We start from the raw sequence: 12,163 nt of genomic DNA, 5'->3' as shown, positions 1-12,163 counted from the left end.
TGTGCTCTTCCTCCTCCGCCTGCTAGGGAGTCCTTGTTTAAAATCATTAGGAAGAAAAATATACACAACATAAGCCCTGATATTTTAATGGAAATACTGACCAAGTTTACAACATTTCAAATGCAAATCACACAGGAAGGTTAAGTACAGAATACAAAACGTGATTTAAAATAAAGATAACTTTCTGCTATAATACAGGCTGGGTTTATTAGAGCTTGGAGCTCAGATGTCAGACAGCAGGAAGGATGAAAAATGCTACCTATGAAAACCCTAGCTGCTGATGAAGCTCCCCCTTCTGTTGGTTGCACTGGTGGGTTGGGGTTTTGAACTGCCCTGAAACCCCATCCTGACTTGGCAAACAAACCCTCTGGACATAACACTGCCAGGGCAGCAATAGCTGGCTTGCCCCTGGCCAGGCCCCATCAACTTCCCACATGGCTCCAGGTCAACATGATCCTTCTAGAGGGATCAGAGGAGTGTAGATGAGTTATTGCTAGAACATCTGAGGATCAGTACTCATCACTCCACCCCCAGGTTGGGCACCTCCCCGGCTTTGCCCTGTAATCTCCTCGTCCCATCTGGCTGGCTCTTCTTGCCACCCTACACTCTTTTCCTACATGAGTCTTCTGTCCTACATGAAAAAGAAGAAAAAAGCCTAAGATCACAGAGCTGTCTACCATGTGTTTTGAGAATCCAGGTGCCAATTTTTTTCTTTTTGGTGGTGGTGGTAATTTTTAATTAAAAAGCAAACAAACAGAAAACACCATTGGTTACTTTACTACTCTGACTAGGGCAACTGTTGCTGGAGAGAAGTCCACCAGAGTGCTGGGAGGGGTTCCAGTTGGTCTTTGCTCAGAAAGTCCGGGCTGACCACATACACACATCCTCACCATTTGTATTATTAAATGCCTGCCAGTTTAAATTTATGTAGTTAAAAATATATATGTATATATATCTCATTTGCAGTTGCTAATGAAATGTATCAAATCCTCTCCCTCCCAACCCCATTTATACCATACACCTTATACACACTTGTTTCAAATACTGGTTTGGTATTTAAGATGTTCACTCCTATTCCCAATAAGGGTAAGAAAAAATATATAGAAATACAAACTATGTAGCTTGACAACTTACCCAAATATAAAGGATTTTCAAAACAGTTAAACAAGGAAAAAAAAACATGTACTAAAAGAACGATGTATTCTGTTTTTAAAATCTGGAGTACCTTGATTTGGGACAAGTGCAAGTAACAGTTAACCACTTAAAGTAAACTCCTGTTTGTATCCTGGATAAGGAGTTGAAGCCCCAAATCCCTGCTTCATGATAGTTCTCTGGGGAGGACAAGGGACTTGGGCTGAGAAGTTATTCCTTAAGTAAGAACCAAGCTTTATTTATTTACAAAAAAAAAAAAAAAAGTTGAGGGTGAGAAGGAAGAAGACAAGTTTTACACAAAAGTACTACAACGGTAACTCCCTTTGGTAAAAAGTGTAATAAATGTCTTGTACATCTGTTCATAGGTACTAAATCTGAAGCCACATAGTACTATGGTACACAAGAAGCTAGAGCAGTTATGCTAGCACATCAAATCATATTTCTTTTAATAAAAAATTGACAGTATGTACATTATTTACAAAAAAAAAGTTAAAATTGTGTGTGTGTGTGTGCAGGTCAGAGAGTAAAGCTGGTGGATGGCACTAGGGTAGACTAGTAAAGAAGCAGGTACAAAACAGTTCCACGGGAGCTAAAAAGGACGACTGAGTTGAACTTGTCGAGGTTGAGAACCAGAGAGAGAAAAGGGTGGTCAGCAAAAGATTCGTCAGGAATCAAATCCACAAGATGATCAATCCCAGAGCCAAACTGCAGGTCCCAGATAAAACCTAATGGGTGATCTAGGTGTGCTTGAGTGACCAGAAAAAAAAAAAAAAAAATTAAAAATCCAGTTTGTTTTTTCCTTTTGAGGGGAAGGGGAAGGCGCAGTGACCATCAGAGTTACAATCCATTTGCGCTTCAAATCCTTCCCCAGTCTTTGTAAATGCACTCTCATCCGGTCAAAGTGTGAACAGCAGCCGGTTCCCTCACCGAAGGTCAGGCCACAGGAGACTCCAGTCTCAGCTCTGCTAGTGTGTGCAAGCAAGCAGCATGTCTCTGTGCTTGCAGGGACTTCCTTCCCCTCCAGGGCAGGCGAGTGCCCAAAACCCCTCAGGAAAAGTTCCAGCTCTGGCTTTGTAAGGTATCCACGTTCCTCATATGTAGCCCACTTGGTACCAGGTTGCACCAGCCACACAAAGATCAGGTGGCCATGTCCCAGAGAGGCCCAGTGAGGCTTGAAAGGCATCTTCCTTGTTTCTCCAGTGTGAGTGAGTGCACATGCCCACACACACACTCCCCCCTCAGGTTATCTGCTCTGGCTTTGCAGTTACGGGGCTTTGAATACTGTGCCGTATTTGACACGGTACTTGTTAATGCTCACAAAGTGCAGGGTCTCTGTGTCACAGGTGGTGGTACAGGGCACCAGGCCCTCCAGCCCCTCACCCATGAGCCACTTGCTGGTCTCTGCTGCCATTTCACGGGGCACGTGCTCCTTGGTCCATTTATCTACCCAGGCCTGGAACCTCTGATGTAACCGCTTGCTTACCCGCTCATGGGACTGCAAAACAGAAAAAGAAAATACAACTTGAACTAGGACCCAAAAAGCCTTCAAATACAAAGTCCAATTTTCTCCTAAAGGAGGAAAGATGTGGGCTCAAGTTTCAGATACCACTAGGCAGTAGAAAAAGGCAACAGGGAGTCTCTGTTTAAAGAGGAGAATTGAAAGCGTTAAGAATATGAAACGTGAGGAGATGGAAAGCTGCAACACCCCAAACCAAAGGCCAAAACAGGCTCTGTGCAAACTAGCACAGTGCTGCTCAATTTTGGCAGGCAGCAGAATCACCAGATCCCACCAATCGGCATTCTACATTGGTGACCCAAGCTGATTCTAATGCACCCCACAGAGTGACACAACAAGCCACAGCTGTTGGTCATTTCTGTCAGCGTGGAGATCTAGTTATCGGTAAGAAAGTGCAAAGAAAGGGCTTCAAAATTTACTGTCCCTTTCACCACAGTACCTCGCTCGGCTCAGCAGAGTGCTGGGCACAGCACATCTCCAACGGACGTTTCCATTCCCACCTATGCACCAGTAAATGTTTATTGGTGCCCACACACAAGGTAGGGTAAGGGGTACAAAAAGGAACTAGGTGAGGTCCAGGTCCCCAAAGAATGTGAACCATTGAATGCGGACATACAATAACACCGAGCAGTTGCTTTCAGTGCCGTGAGAGAAGTGCACTGAACTGCCCACCCAGCATCTCCTACTTGAATGTTTTACAGGCCTTTCCAACGAAACCAGTTCAAAACAGTTCTTGATCTGCCCCCCGAACCTGGCCCTTCCTATCAACAGATGTACCCTCAAACTTCCATTTACTAAAGCAAAAACAAAACACAAACCTAGGCATCATCTTTGATGCGCTTTCTCTTACCTCCCCACATCAGATCTATCGCCATAGCCTGTCAATTACATCTCTACATCATATCTACAGTCTGTTCAACTCTACAATTCCATGCTACCACGGTAGTCCAGGTCACCATCACCTCTATCTCTGCTCTTCCAACTTTGCATCCCTCACACCTACTTTCCTTAGAGCAGTGCAAGCCATCTTTATCAACAATGTACCTCAAACAAAATCCAAGCCACAGCCTACAAGGCCAAGGGATGTGGCCTTTGCCCACCTTTCTATCCTCACTCATCCCAGGTTTCTCCGTAGCTCTACACTTGGCTTTATTAGTTTCTCCAACATGCCAAGTCCTTTTCTTCCTCCTAGCCCCTGCATTTGCTGTTTTCTATGCCTGGAAAGCACCTCCCCCCTCAGCTCTTCAGAGGCTGGCTCCCTGTCATTATGCAGGCCTCAAGCGTCACCTCCTCAGAAACTTCCCCCATGAAAGCAGGACCTGCAAGGCTTGTTACCCCTTGATCACTTCGCCTGAGCTGTTCCCTTGGTAGTGCTTATCACACGACCTTATTTGCTCTACTTCAGTGTCATAGTCCTGGGACTGCCAGAGTGTCTGGCACATAACTGCACCAGGTAAACTTAACTGCTTACTGAACAATTCTCAGCTCCAAGAGCAGGTTTTCATGAAAGAAGAAAAACAGTCAAAGGACTCTGGGTGGGTCTGGTTGAGGAGAGCGATGTGTAGAGGAGTGCCAGTTACAAGCTCTCACCTGATGAGCCCGGAGCAAGGCAGTCCTCCGATACATGTAGTCCTCCGACTTGATCACATATACCATCTTGTAGGAATTCAGCTTGAATCTACACTCCAGCTTATCCAGGCTATCCACATTCTCCATGGTCTTCTTACTGTTTCCTTCCTTCCCTTCCTTTTCCTGCTGTTCTCGACCACGCTGGCACTTCCGGATGCGCCGCAGGTTCCTACAAAGCCGAATGAGAGCCTGTCCAGCTGTACGCTCCCATAACTCCCCCTGAATTTGTTGTCATTATTATATGTCTTCACGGTACTTATCACACTTTTAATTATATACGTGCAAACAATGTTCAATGGTTTCATTGTTTTTAAAAAAAAAAAAAACTGAATACAGAAAAACAAAAGTAGAAACCCTGAATCATGCTCTACTTTCAACTCTCCCAATTCCATTTGCCTTAGCAGAGGTAGCCACTGTTAACAGCTTTGAGTTAAAATTTTCCAGCCCTCTATTTACCTATGTACTTGCCAGATGTAATTCTGCTTTGGCATTTTTTCTGGACAAAACAGGATCATACCATATATACTGTTCTACGATGCTCTGACATATGCCCCACCTGAGCGCATGCTGTAGTAGCCATACAAATCTTCAATTAGCATCCTCAGAAGGCCGGGCGAATAATTACCAAGTGAAAGCCAATAATCTGAGAGTCACGTAACTCCCCATTCCTCAACTGCACAAAAGTGTACACTGCTGAAAGGTGACCTGGCTCACTTACCTCGGGAGAAACACTGGTTTCTGTGCCAGATGCTCACGGAGCTCAGGAGAGGTAGTATCGGAATTCATGTAACGCTCCACGTAGTCTGACCAGCGCTAGGATTATAAACACAAAATGAGAGCAGGAGGAGATCACAAAAAGAGAACTCCATCTTCATCAGGAAGTCTAGCAAATTCTACGCTAAAATTTCCAAAATCCCTAAATTTCAAGAAAAAAATCTCCACAATATTTGTTACTTGGTATTAGCATAAAGATTAAAAATTTTATTAGCTAACAAGACCTGAAGTTTCTCCTCTTATCAGAAGTCATGAATGAATAGAAGCTGACTTACAAGTTTTACTTCCCCAGGGGGTTTTGTTGGAAAAAAAAAAAAAAAGTACAGTGGCAAATGTTTGAAAATCAGTACCTTTTCACATTAAAACCTGGATTTCTGGCATATCTTGGGGAAAAAAAAATTAAAAGACATGGCAGCCACGAGCCAATATTCCCACTAAGCAAGTCTTTCCCCTGTATTCCCCACTATCATACGTTCAGCCTGCATCTCTCATTTATATTACCTGACAGACCCAACTATGAAAGCCCCTTCACGCTGTCTACTCTATGAGGCTGCGAACTTCTGGCTTCATCTAGCCCAATAAAAAGGCTGCCCTATCCTTCTAGAAGATGGTCAGCTGGGCAGACTCTCAGGACATGACAGCTCGGTTCAGCACATGGTTTCTGCAATATGCTTGGCCCTACCTCTGCTTCCACGGGGTCATCCGAGTTCTCCTCTTCCGTGTCCAGAAGCTCAATGGTCAGCTGAACCTTGTCTTGGCTCTGAATGAACATAAGCTGCAAATAAATGCTAAGTGTAAATAAAATACATCTCTAAAATTATAAACTACCTTCTGAAGGGTTGGGTGTGGGGAGCTAAGAGTTCAAAAGTTAAAAAAAAAATTTCTTTTCCTCTTTGTTACAATTGAAGAGATGAGGAAAACATTCAAAAGCTCGAGAGGACAATGACAAGAAAGTCAAAAATCCAATCTCACAACCAGCAAAATAAAGTATGTTAAGACAAAAAGTACTATTTCTTGTGGTGTCTGGGGTTTTAAATGCTAACAAGCAGCCATCTAAGATGCATCAATTGGTCTCAACCCACCTGGAGCAAAGGAGAATGAAGAACACCAAGGTCATACGACAACTAAGAGCCCAAGAGACAGAGAGGGCCACATGAACCAGAGACCTACATCATCCTGAGACCAGAAGGAACTAGATGGTGCCCGGCCACAATCGATGACTGCCCTGACAGGGAGCACAACAGAGAACCCCCGAGGGAGCAGGAGATCAGTGGGATGCAGACTCCAAATTCTCATAAAAAGACCAGACTTAATGGTCTGACTGAGACTAGAGGATTCCCAGCGGTCATGGTCCCCAAACCTTCTGTTGGCACAGGACAGGAACCATCCCCGAGGACAACTCAGCAGACATGAAAGGGACTGGACAGTGGGTAGGAGAGAGATGCTAATGAAGAGTGAGCTACTTGTATCAGGTGGACACTTGAGACTGTGTTGGCATCTCCTGTCTGGAGGGGGGATGGGAGGATAGAGAGAGTGGGAAGCTGGCAAAATTGTCACGAAAGGAGAGACTGGAAGGGCTGACTCATTAGGGGGAGAGCAAGTGGGAGTACGGAGTAAGATGTATGTAAACTTATATGTGACAGACTGACTTGATTTGTAAATGTTCACTTGAAGCTCAATAAAAGTAAACAAAAAAAAAAAGTACTATTTCTTATCTCCTAAAGATTAGCTAAAATAATCAGTGCCATTAAGAGTTCTTTAAAAAGCAATTATTTTGTTCTCAGAAAGAAAAGAAGGCATATGTAGTCAGAACCATAAAAAGTCAGTGCCCCCTCACTTGATAATCCCATTTCTAAGACGTACTACAGAAAAAAACAAAAAAATTCATACCAACATTATGTGGAAAATATCAACAACCAAGAACAACTGCACGTACACTGTAATAAAGACTACACAAGATATGAAACAGGGCTTGGAACAAAACAAGGACCCCAAAATATGAACGCATTAAGATTTACTGCAGTGCTATCAACTGTATTTGAAACTTGGAATTCTGCATTGTGCTCAGATTATTTGTGTAATTTAAAAATATGTAATATATAAAAGCAACACATAGAGGCAAAGTCAACCCTGTTTGACATAAAAGAACACTAAAATGAGGACACACGTGCCCCTCCGTTCAGAACCCGGGGAAGATCGCTGCTGTCACCCTAAGGGCTCGCTGCAGACACGATCACTATGGGGACGGTCGGTGCCGTCACCCTAAGGGCTCGCTGCAGACACGATCACTACGGGGACTATCGGTGCTGTCACCCTAAGGGCTCGCTGCAGACACGATCACTATCACTACAGGGACAGTGGGTGCTGTTACCCTAAGGGCTCGCTGCAGACACGATCACTACGGGGACGATCGGTGTTGTCACCCTAAGGGCTCGCTGCAGACACGATCACTACGGGGACAATTGGTGCTGTCACCCTAAGGGCTCGCTGCAGACATGATCACTACGGGGATGATCGGTGCTGTCACCCTAAGGGCTCGCTGCAGACACGATCACTACGGGGACGATTGGTGCTGTCACCCTAAGGGCTCGCTGCAGACACGATCACTATCACTATGGGGACGATCGGTGCTGTTACCCTAAGGGCTTGCTGCAGACACGATCACTATGGGGATGATCGGTGCTGTCACCCTAAGGGCTCGCTGCAGACACGATCGCTACGGGGACGGTTGGTGCTGTCACCCTAAGGGCTTGCTGCAGACACGATCACTATTGGAATCACATGGAGAAGATCCGACCTCCTCCCTACTTGTCTAAAACTAAACTCAACTTCACCCCAAGTAGCTCCTCCACCTATGTCGGCTGTCTTGGGAGGCCTTATACCATGTTTTCCTGCCAGCTCTCTCACCTCTGCAGGCAGCGTCCAGGTCTTACTGACTAGCGTCATTATTACATTGTTCACGGCCCTCACCCCGGTTCAATAGCCCTCCCATTGCAAGCATGTCTCTAGTATCTTCATTCCTCCTTACTCAATGATGCCAAACTGGTACTTCTGAAAGCTCAACTCCAACGGGGTATTTAGTCCTTAAAATGCTTCACAGCTCACCAACCACAAGAAAATCCATACCTAATACTTTGTATGCTTATAAAGATCCTCTACCATTTAGACCTCCTTCACCAACATCCCACACTTGATTCGTTCAATACAGTCCCTGAATGTCTACAATCCATCAGGGCAGGGGACACATTCAGAAAAGAACACGGTTTTTGCTTGAAGGAGCTCAGTTTACTAAAGGAAGTAGGAATATAAACGGCTGTACCTACAACTAAGTAACCAGGAAAGTATTATTCTAAAGACATGCCCAATGTGCTGTGAGAGTAAATCATTCCTCCTCAGCAAGCTGAGAAAGGCTTTATTTCCCTAAAGTGGCACTGACGGATACAGGGGAAGACCAATTTCAGGCAGAGAAAACCATTTTGATATAAGCACATTAAAAAAACAAACAAACAAACACTACACTTCACAAAAAGAAGGGGAAGGATATGAACAAGCAATACAAAGAGGAAAAAGAAATGGGTAACAGTAGGAAACAGGAAAACGTGAGTTAAAATAATACGATTTTCTGTCCACGTGACCAGCAAAAATAAAAACATTTGGTAACACCAGGTGTCGACCAAGGGATGAGGAAATAAGTGTTCTTATGAAAGTGTACACTGGTACAGACTGCCACTTTAATAGGTGAAATGGTAATATCCATTACAATTTAAATTTTAAACTATGCACAGCCTTTGACCCAGTCACTTCATTTTTCTGTCTTGAACCTAGACAAATACTAACACATGCACACAAGGATACACAGACTGAAAGGCTATTCAATGCAGCAGTATGCAGGACAGTAAAAAGTGGAAAGAGTTTAACGTTCATCTATAAGGAAAAGAAAAAAAATAAATAAGGGAAGGAGTCTCTAAAACCACCGTACATCCATACTATCAAATACATCACAGCAGTTAAAAAATGATGTAAGTCTATATATAAACCAAATTACAACAAATTCTAAGACACATTAAGTGAAAAAAAGATGTAGAATATGCATAGTCTAACACTATTTATTTCTACATACACGCACGTATATGTAAATGCACAGGCAAGGTCTGGATATATGTGCATCAGAGAGAGAAACATGCTTGACAGCGCCAAGCAGTGTAGCATGTGCACAGAATAAATGAAGGGAGATGAGGCTGGAAAGGGAAGAGGGGAGGACTAGAGAATCTGGAGGGCTGCTTACGCCAAACTGAGACTACCGAAGTTTACTATCTATGCCAAACGTTTTAAAGAAGGATCACTTGGGCGGCAGAACTTTGCTGGTTCCTAAGCCTTTGTTCCTGCTCTTCCCTCTGCACTCTGATAAACATTTTTGCCTACACGGTGATTCTATCCATTCCTTCATAGCCCCTTATCTGCACAATTCAATTACATTAACTCCTTGTGGGTGAGGATTGTAATTTCGTTCACCATGAAAACTAAACACACAGTAAACTCCAGTAAACTCAAAACAAACATTTAAAGATTTAAACCCTGAAGAGCTTAGGAAGTATTTTTTGGAACGGGAAAATCCTCGGTGACTGATATTTGAAAATTAGATCTGAGACTGAACTAGAAAACTCATTTCCAGTTCTCTGATTCTAAATTAGGAAAAGACAGAGGTGACGGGTTAAAAATTGATGAAAGCACAACCAGACAACTACGTGAACAATATGGGATCAGATCATGAAACTACATCGAACAGATCCAACAAGGTATTTAGCTTAGATCTCTCTGCTCTGCCAACTACAAACCTTGTTCTGGGCTACTTGCCCCTGCCCTTTATACAGGCTCTGACCAACTGTGCCCATTTATGACATAGCTGCAGTCATAGTACATATACTTTCGTATCCATTTCTTTGTTTCAGCATTTTTACAATTTATAATTTTTAGTGACTGCAAGTATGTCACCCTGTATTTGCATGATAGGCTGCCGTTAACCATTCCCACGCTGGTTTGGACATTTAGGTTGTTTCTGTTTGCTTTTATAATAAACTGGAAACAACCTAAATGTCCAGTAAGACAGTCATGATTCTCTAGAAAATAAGATATTAAATAGGTATAAAAAAAGATGCTGAAAACCCCAATGCATTGCTAATTGAGCAAAATAGGTTACAGAACAGTGCATCAGTACAATCTCTTTCAAAATATATATTCAAGCACAGAAAAGTCTAGAAATGTCATCGGTGACTATTTCTGGGAAGAAGTATTAAGTGATTATTTTTTCTTTTGTCTGCATTTTCTATCTTTACTACAATGATCATGGATTACACGCATAAATGTTTTTAAACCATGTTTACAAAGTGTTATATATAATATGGAATAACGTTTAGAGAAAAAAGCAGAAAATAAAACTGTAAAAAAATCATACAACTAAGTTTTTTTTAAAGGCATAAAAAAAATAGCAGGAAAGAAACAAAGTGGAATGTTCACGGTGGGGTGGGGGTTGGGGGGGGCTTCACTTCCACGTTCATGTTTTTGCATTTCCTCTAATGGGCTCATTAGAACCTCTAAGGAGTTCTAGGAGTGGGACCACTGGGTCAAAGTACCCTGGTATGTACAGTTTTCGACTTCTCGCCAAGACAGTTCTAACAACTTACATTGTCACCAGCAACTCTCACCTTAAAGCAATTCTCATCTGACATGAGCTGCTCTGCCTTTCTCTGATATGTTGACTCTAGGAGGCTCCTTGAAGTCTGTGTGTTCAGCTGGCCTCCAGTGGCCCCATTATTGTTTTCTGACAGGTAAAGGTCAGTCACCTGCACACAGATCTCATCACTCACGATGTGCTGCAGCTGAAATAAAACAAGGGCCAGTCGTCAGTGAACCAAGAAAATACCTACTTCTCCCTGTCCTACACTCAACCTCCCTTTGATTGTCCAGTCACTTGCCTCCAAAAGGGTTTTTCTGGCTGGAAATTTTAGAAAACCACTATTTTATTTTCTTGGAGAATAACTTAGCCAAGATCTTCAACCGTACCACTAGCCCATGAGTAAAACTTTCATATTTATTAAAAAACTCAGGTCAATGTGTTTATTTAAAGGAAAAATACAAATGTTCACTAATTCCCAATTGCATTATGGATCTAAAAAACTTTTAAAAGGTATTTCTCATGAAAGAAAATTTCCATGGCTCTTTTATGTATCTTCTAACTCCCTCCCCAGCCCCTGGTAAGCATAATCTACTTTTGTTTCAATATATTTGCATGGCTCATATATATACATAACCATTTCAATGTTTTTACACATATTCTCATTTGATTCTCACAACTACCCTAGGAGAAGGAGGCAGGAGAGGGTGTACACTTATGAAACAAACGTACATTTTAGATGAACTGAGGTGAGAACAGGGCCTTGGACGATCTTGAAAGCAAGCTCCTCATCACTACCCCCAGCCCCAGTACAAAGACCGAAACTCATTTAAGAAACAGTTGTTGAATTAACTTCCCAGAGGCCCTCAGCTGAAGAAGCAGAACTGACACTAATATTCAACCTTCCTGATGCCTAAGCCCCTATACTCTTTCCAACATATACTTATTTTCCTACACCTGATAGATAGTACTTGAATTGTATAAACTTTAACTCATTTTCAACACAGGTCAACTGTGACTGACTAATGGCAACTTTTGTGACTATATTAAACTACCTGATGACTACAAAGTTGAACCTTTTAGAGTTTCCATTCTCATAGGTCGTGAAAAATTCTCTCAAACGAAACTTTATTCACCAAAATGCCACAGAATGCGCAGATACAAGTAGAAAGTAAAACATCAATTTTGTTATCAATTGTCTATCTTACTTTAAAATTCTCATAACCACTAAAGCATCCTATTTTTAGGAAGACATTCTTTTTGAAGTGCTAGTAACTATGACAACTACTTATTTTTAACATTAAAAAAGTCTTAAATGACAAGTATGTTTATTTGTAGATAATCAGATATAGCGCAAAGTCAGAAGGATGAGTAATTTGAAGGTGGTGGAAAAACTAGTATCTTTAGCAGCTGGAGATGCT

The 12,163-nt window shown here is 42.4% G+C and overlaps 1 protein-coding gene across 4 annotated transcripts in view; it reads right to left on the bottom strand.

Moving 5' to 3' along the window:
• Positions 1 to 61: 61 nt before the first annotated feature.
• Positions 62 to 12,163, bottom strand: part of SIN3A (SIN3 transcription regulator family member A) — a 72,806-nt gene continuing 60,704 nt past the window's right edge. For all 4 annotated transcript variants that reach the window (XM_064267246.1, XM_010593763.3, XM_064267248.1 and 1 more), the window contains 5 exons: positions 10,774 to 10,947; positions 5,754 to 5,846; positions 5,016 to 5,110; positions 4,259 to 4,466; positions 62 to 2,647 (listed from right to left, as the gene is read on the bottom strand). In XM_064267246.1, the coding sequence (XP_064123316.1) occupies positions 2,417 to 2,647; positions 4,259 to 4,466; positions 5,016 to 5,110; positions 5,754 to 5,846; positions 10,774 to 10,947 (801 nt within the window). In that variant the 3' untranslated portion in view covers positions 62 to 2,416. The remainder of the gene's footprint in view (positions 2,648 to 4,258; positions 4,467 to 5,015; positions 5,111 to 5,753; positions 5,847 to 10,773; positions 10,948 to 12,163) is intronic.

The sequence above is a fragment of the Loxodonta africana genome, chromosome 13 (assembly GCF_030014295.1).
Source record: "Loxodonta africana isolate mLoxAfr1 chromosome 13, mLoxAfr1.hap2, whole genome shotgun sequence".
Classification (NCBI taxonomy): Eukaryota; Metazoa; Chordata; class Mammalia; order Proboscidea; family Elephantidae; genus Loxodonta; species Loxodonta africana.
This window is presented reverse-complemented; position numbering and strand designations above follow the sequence as displayed.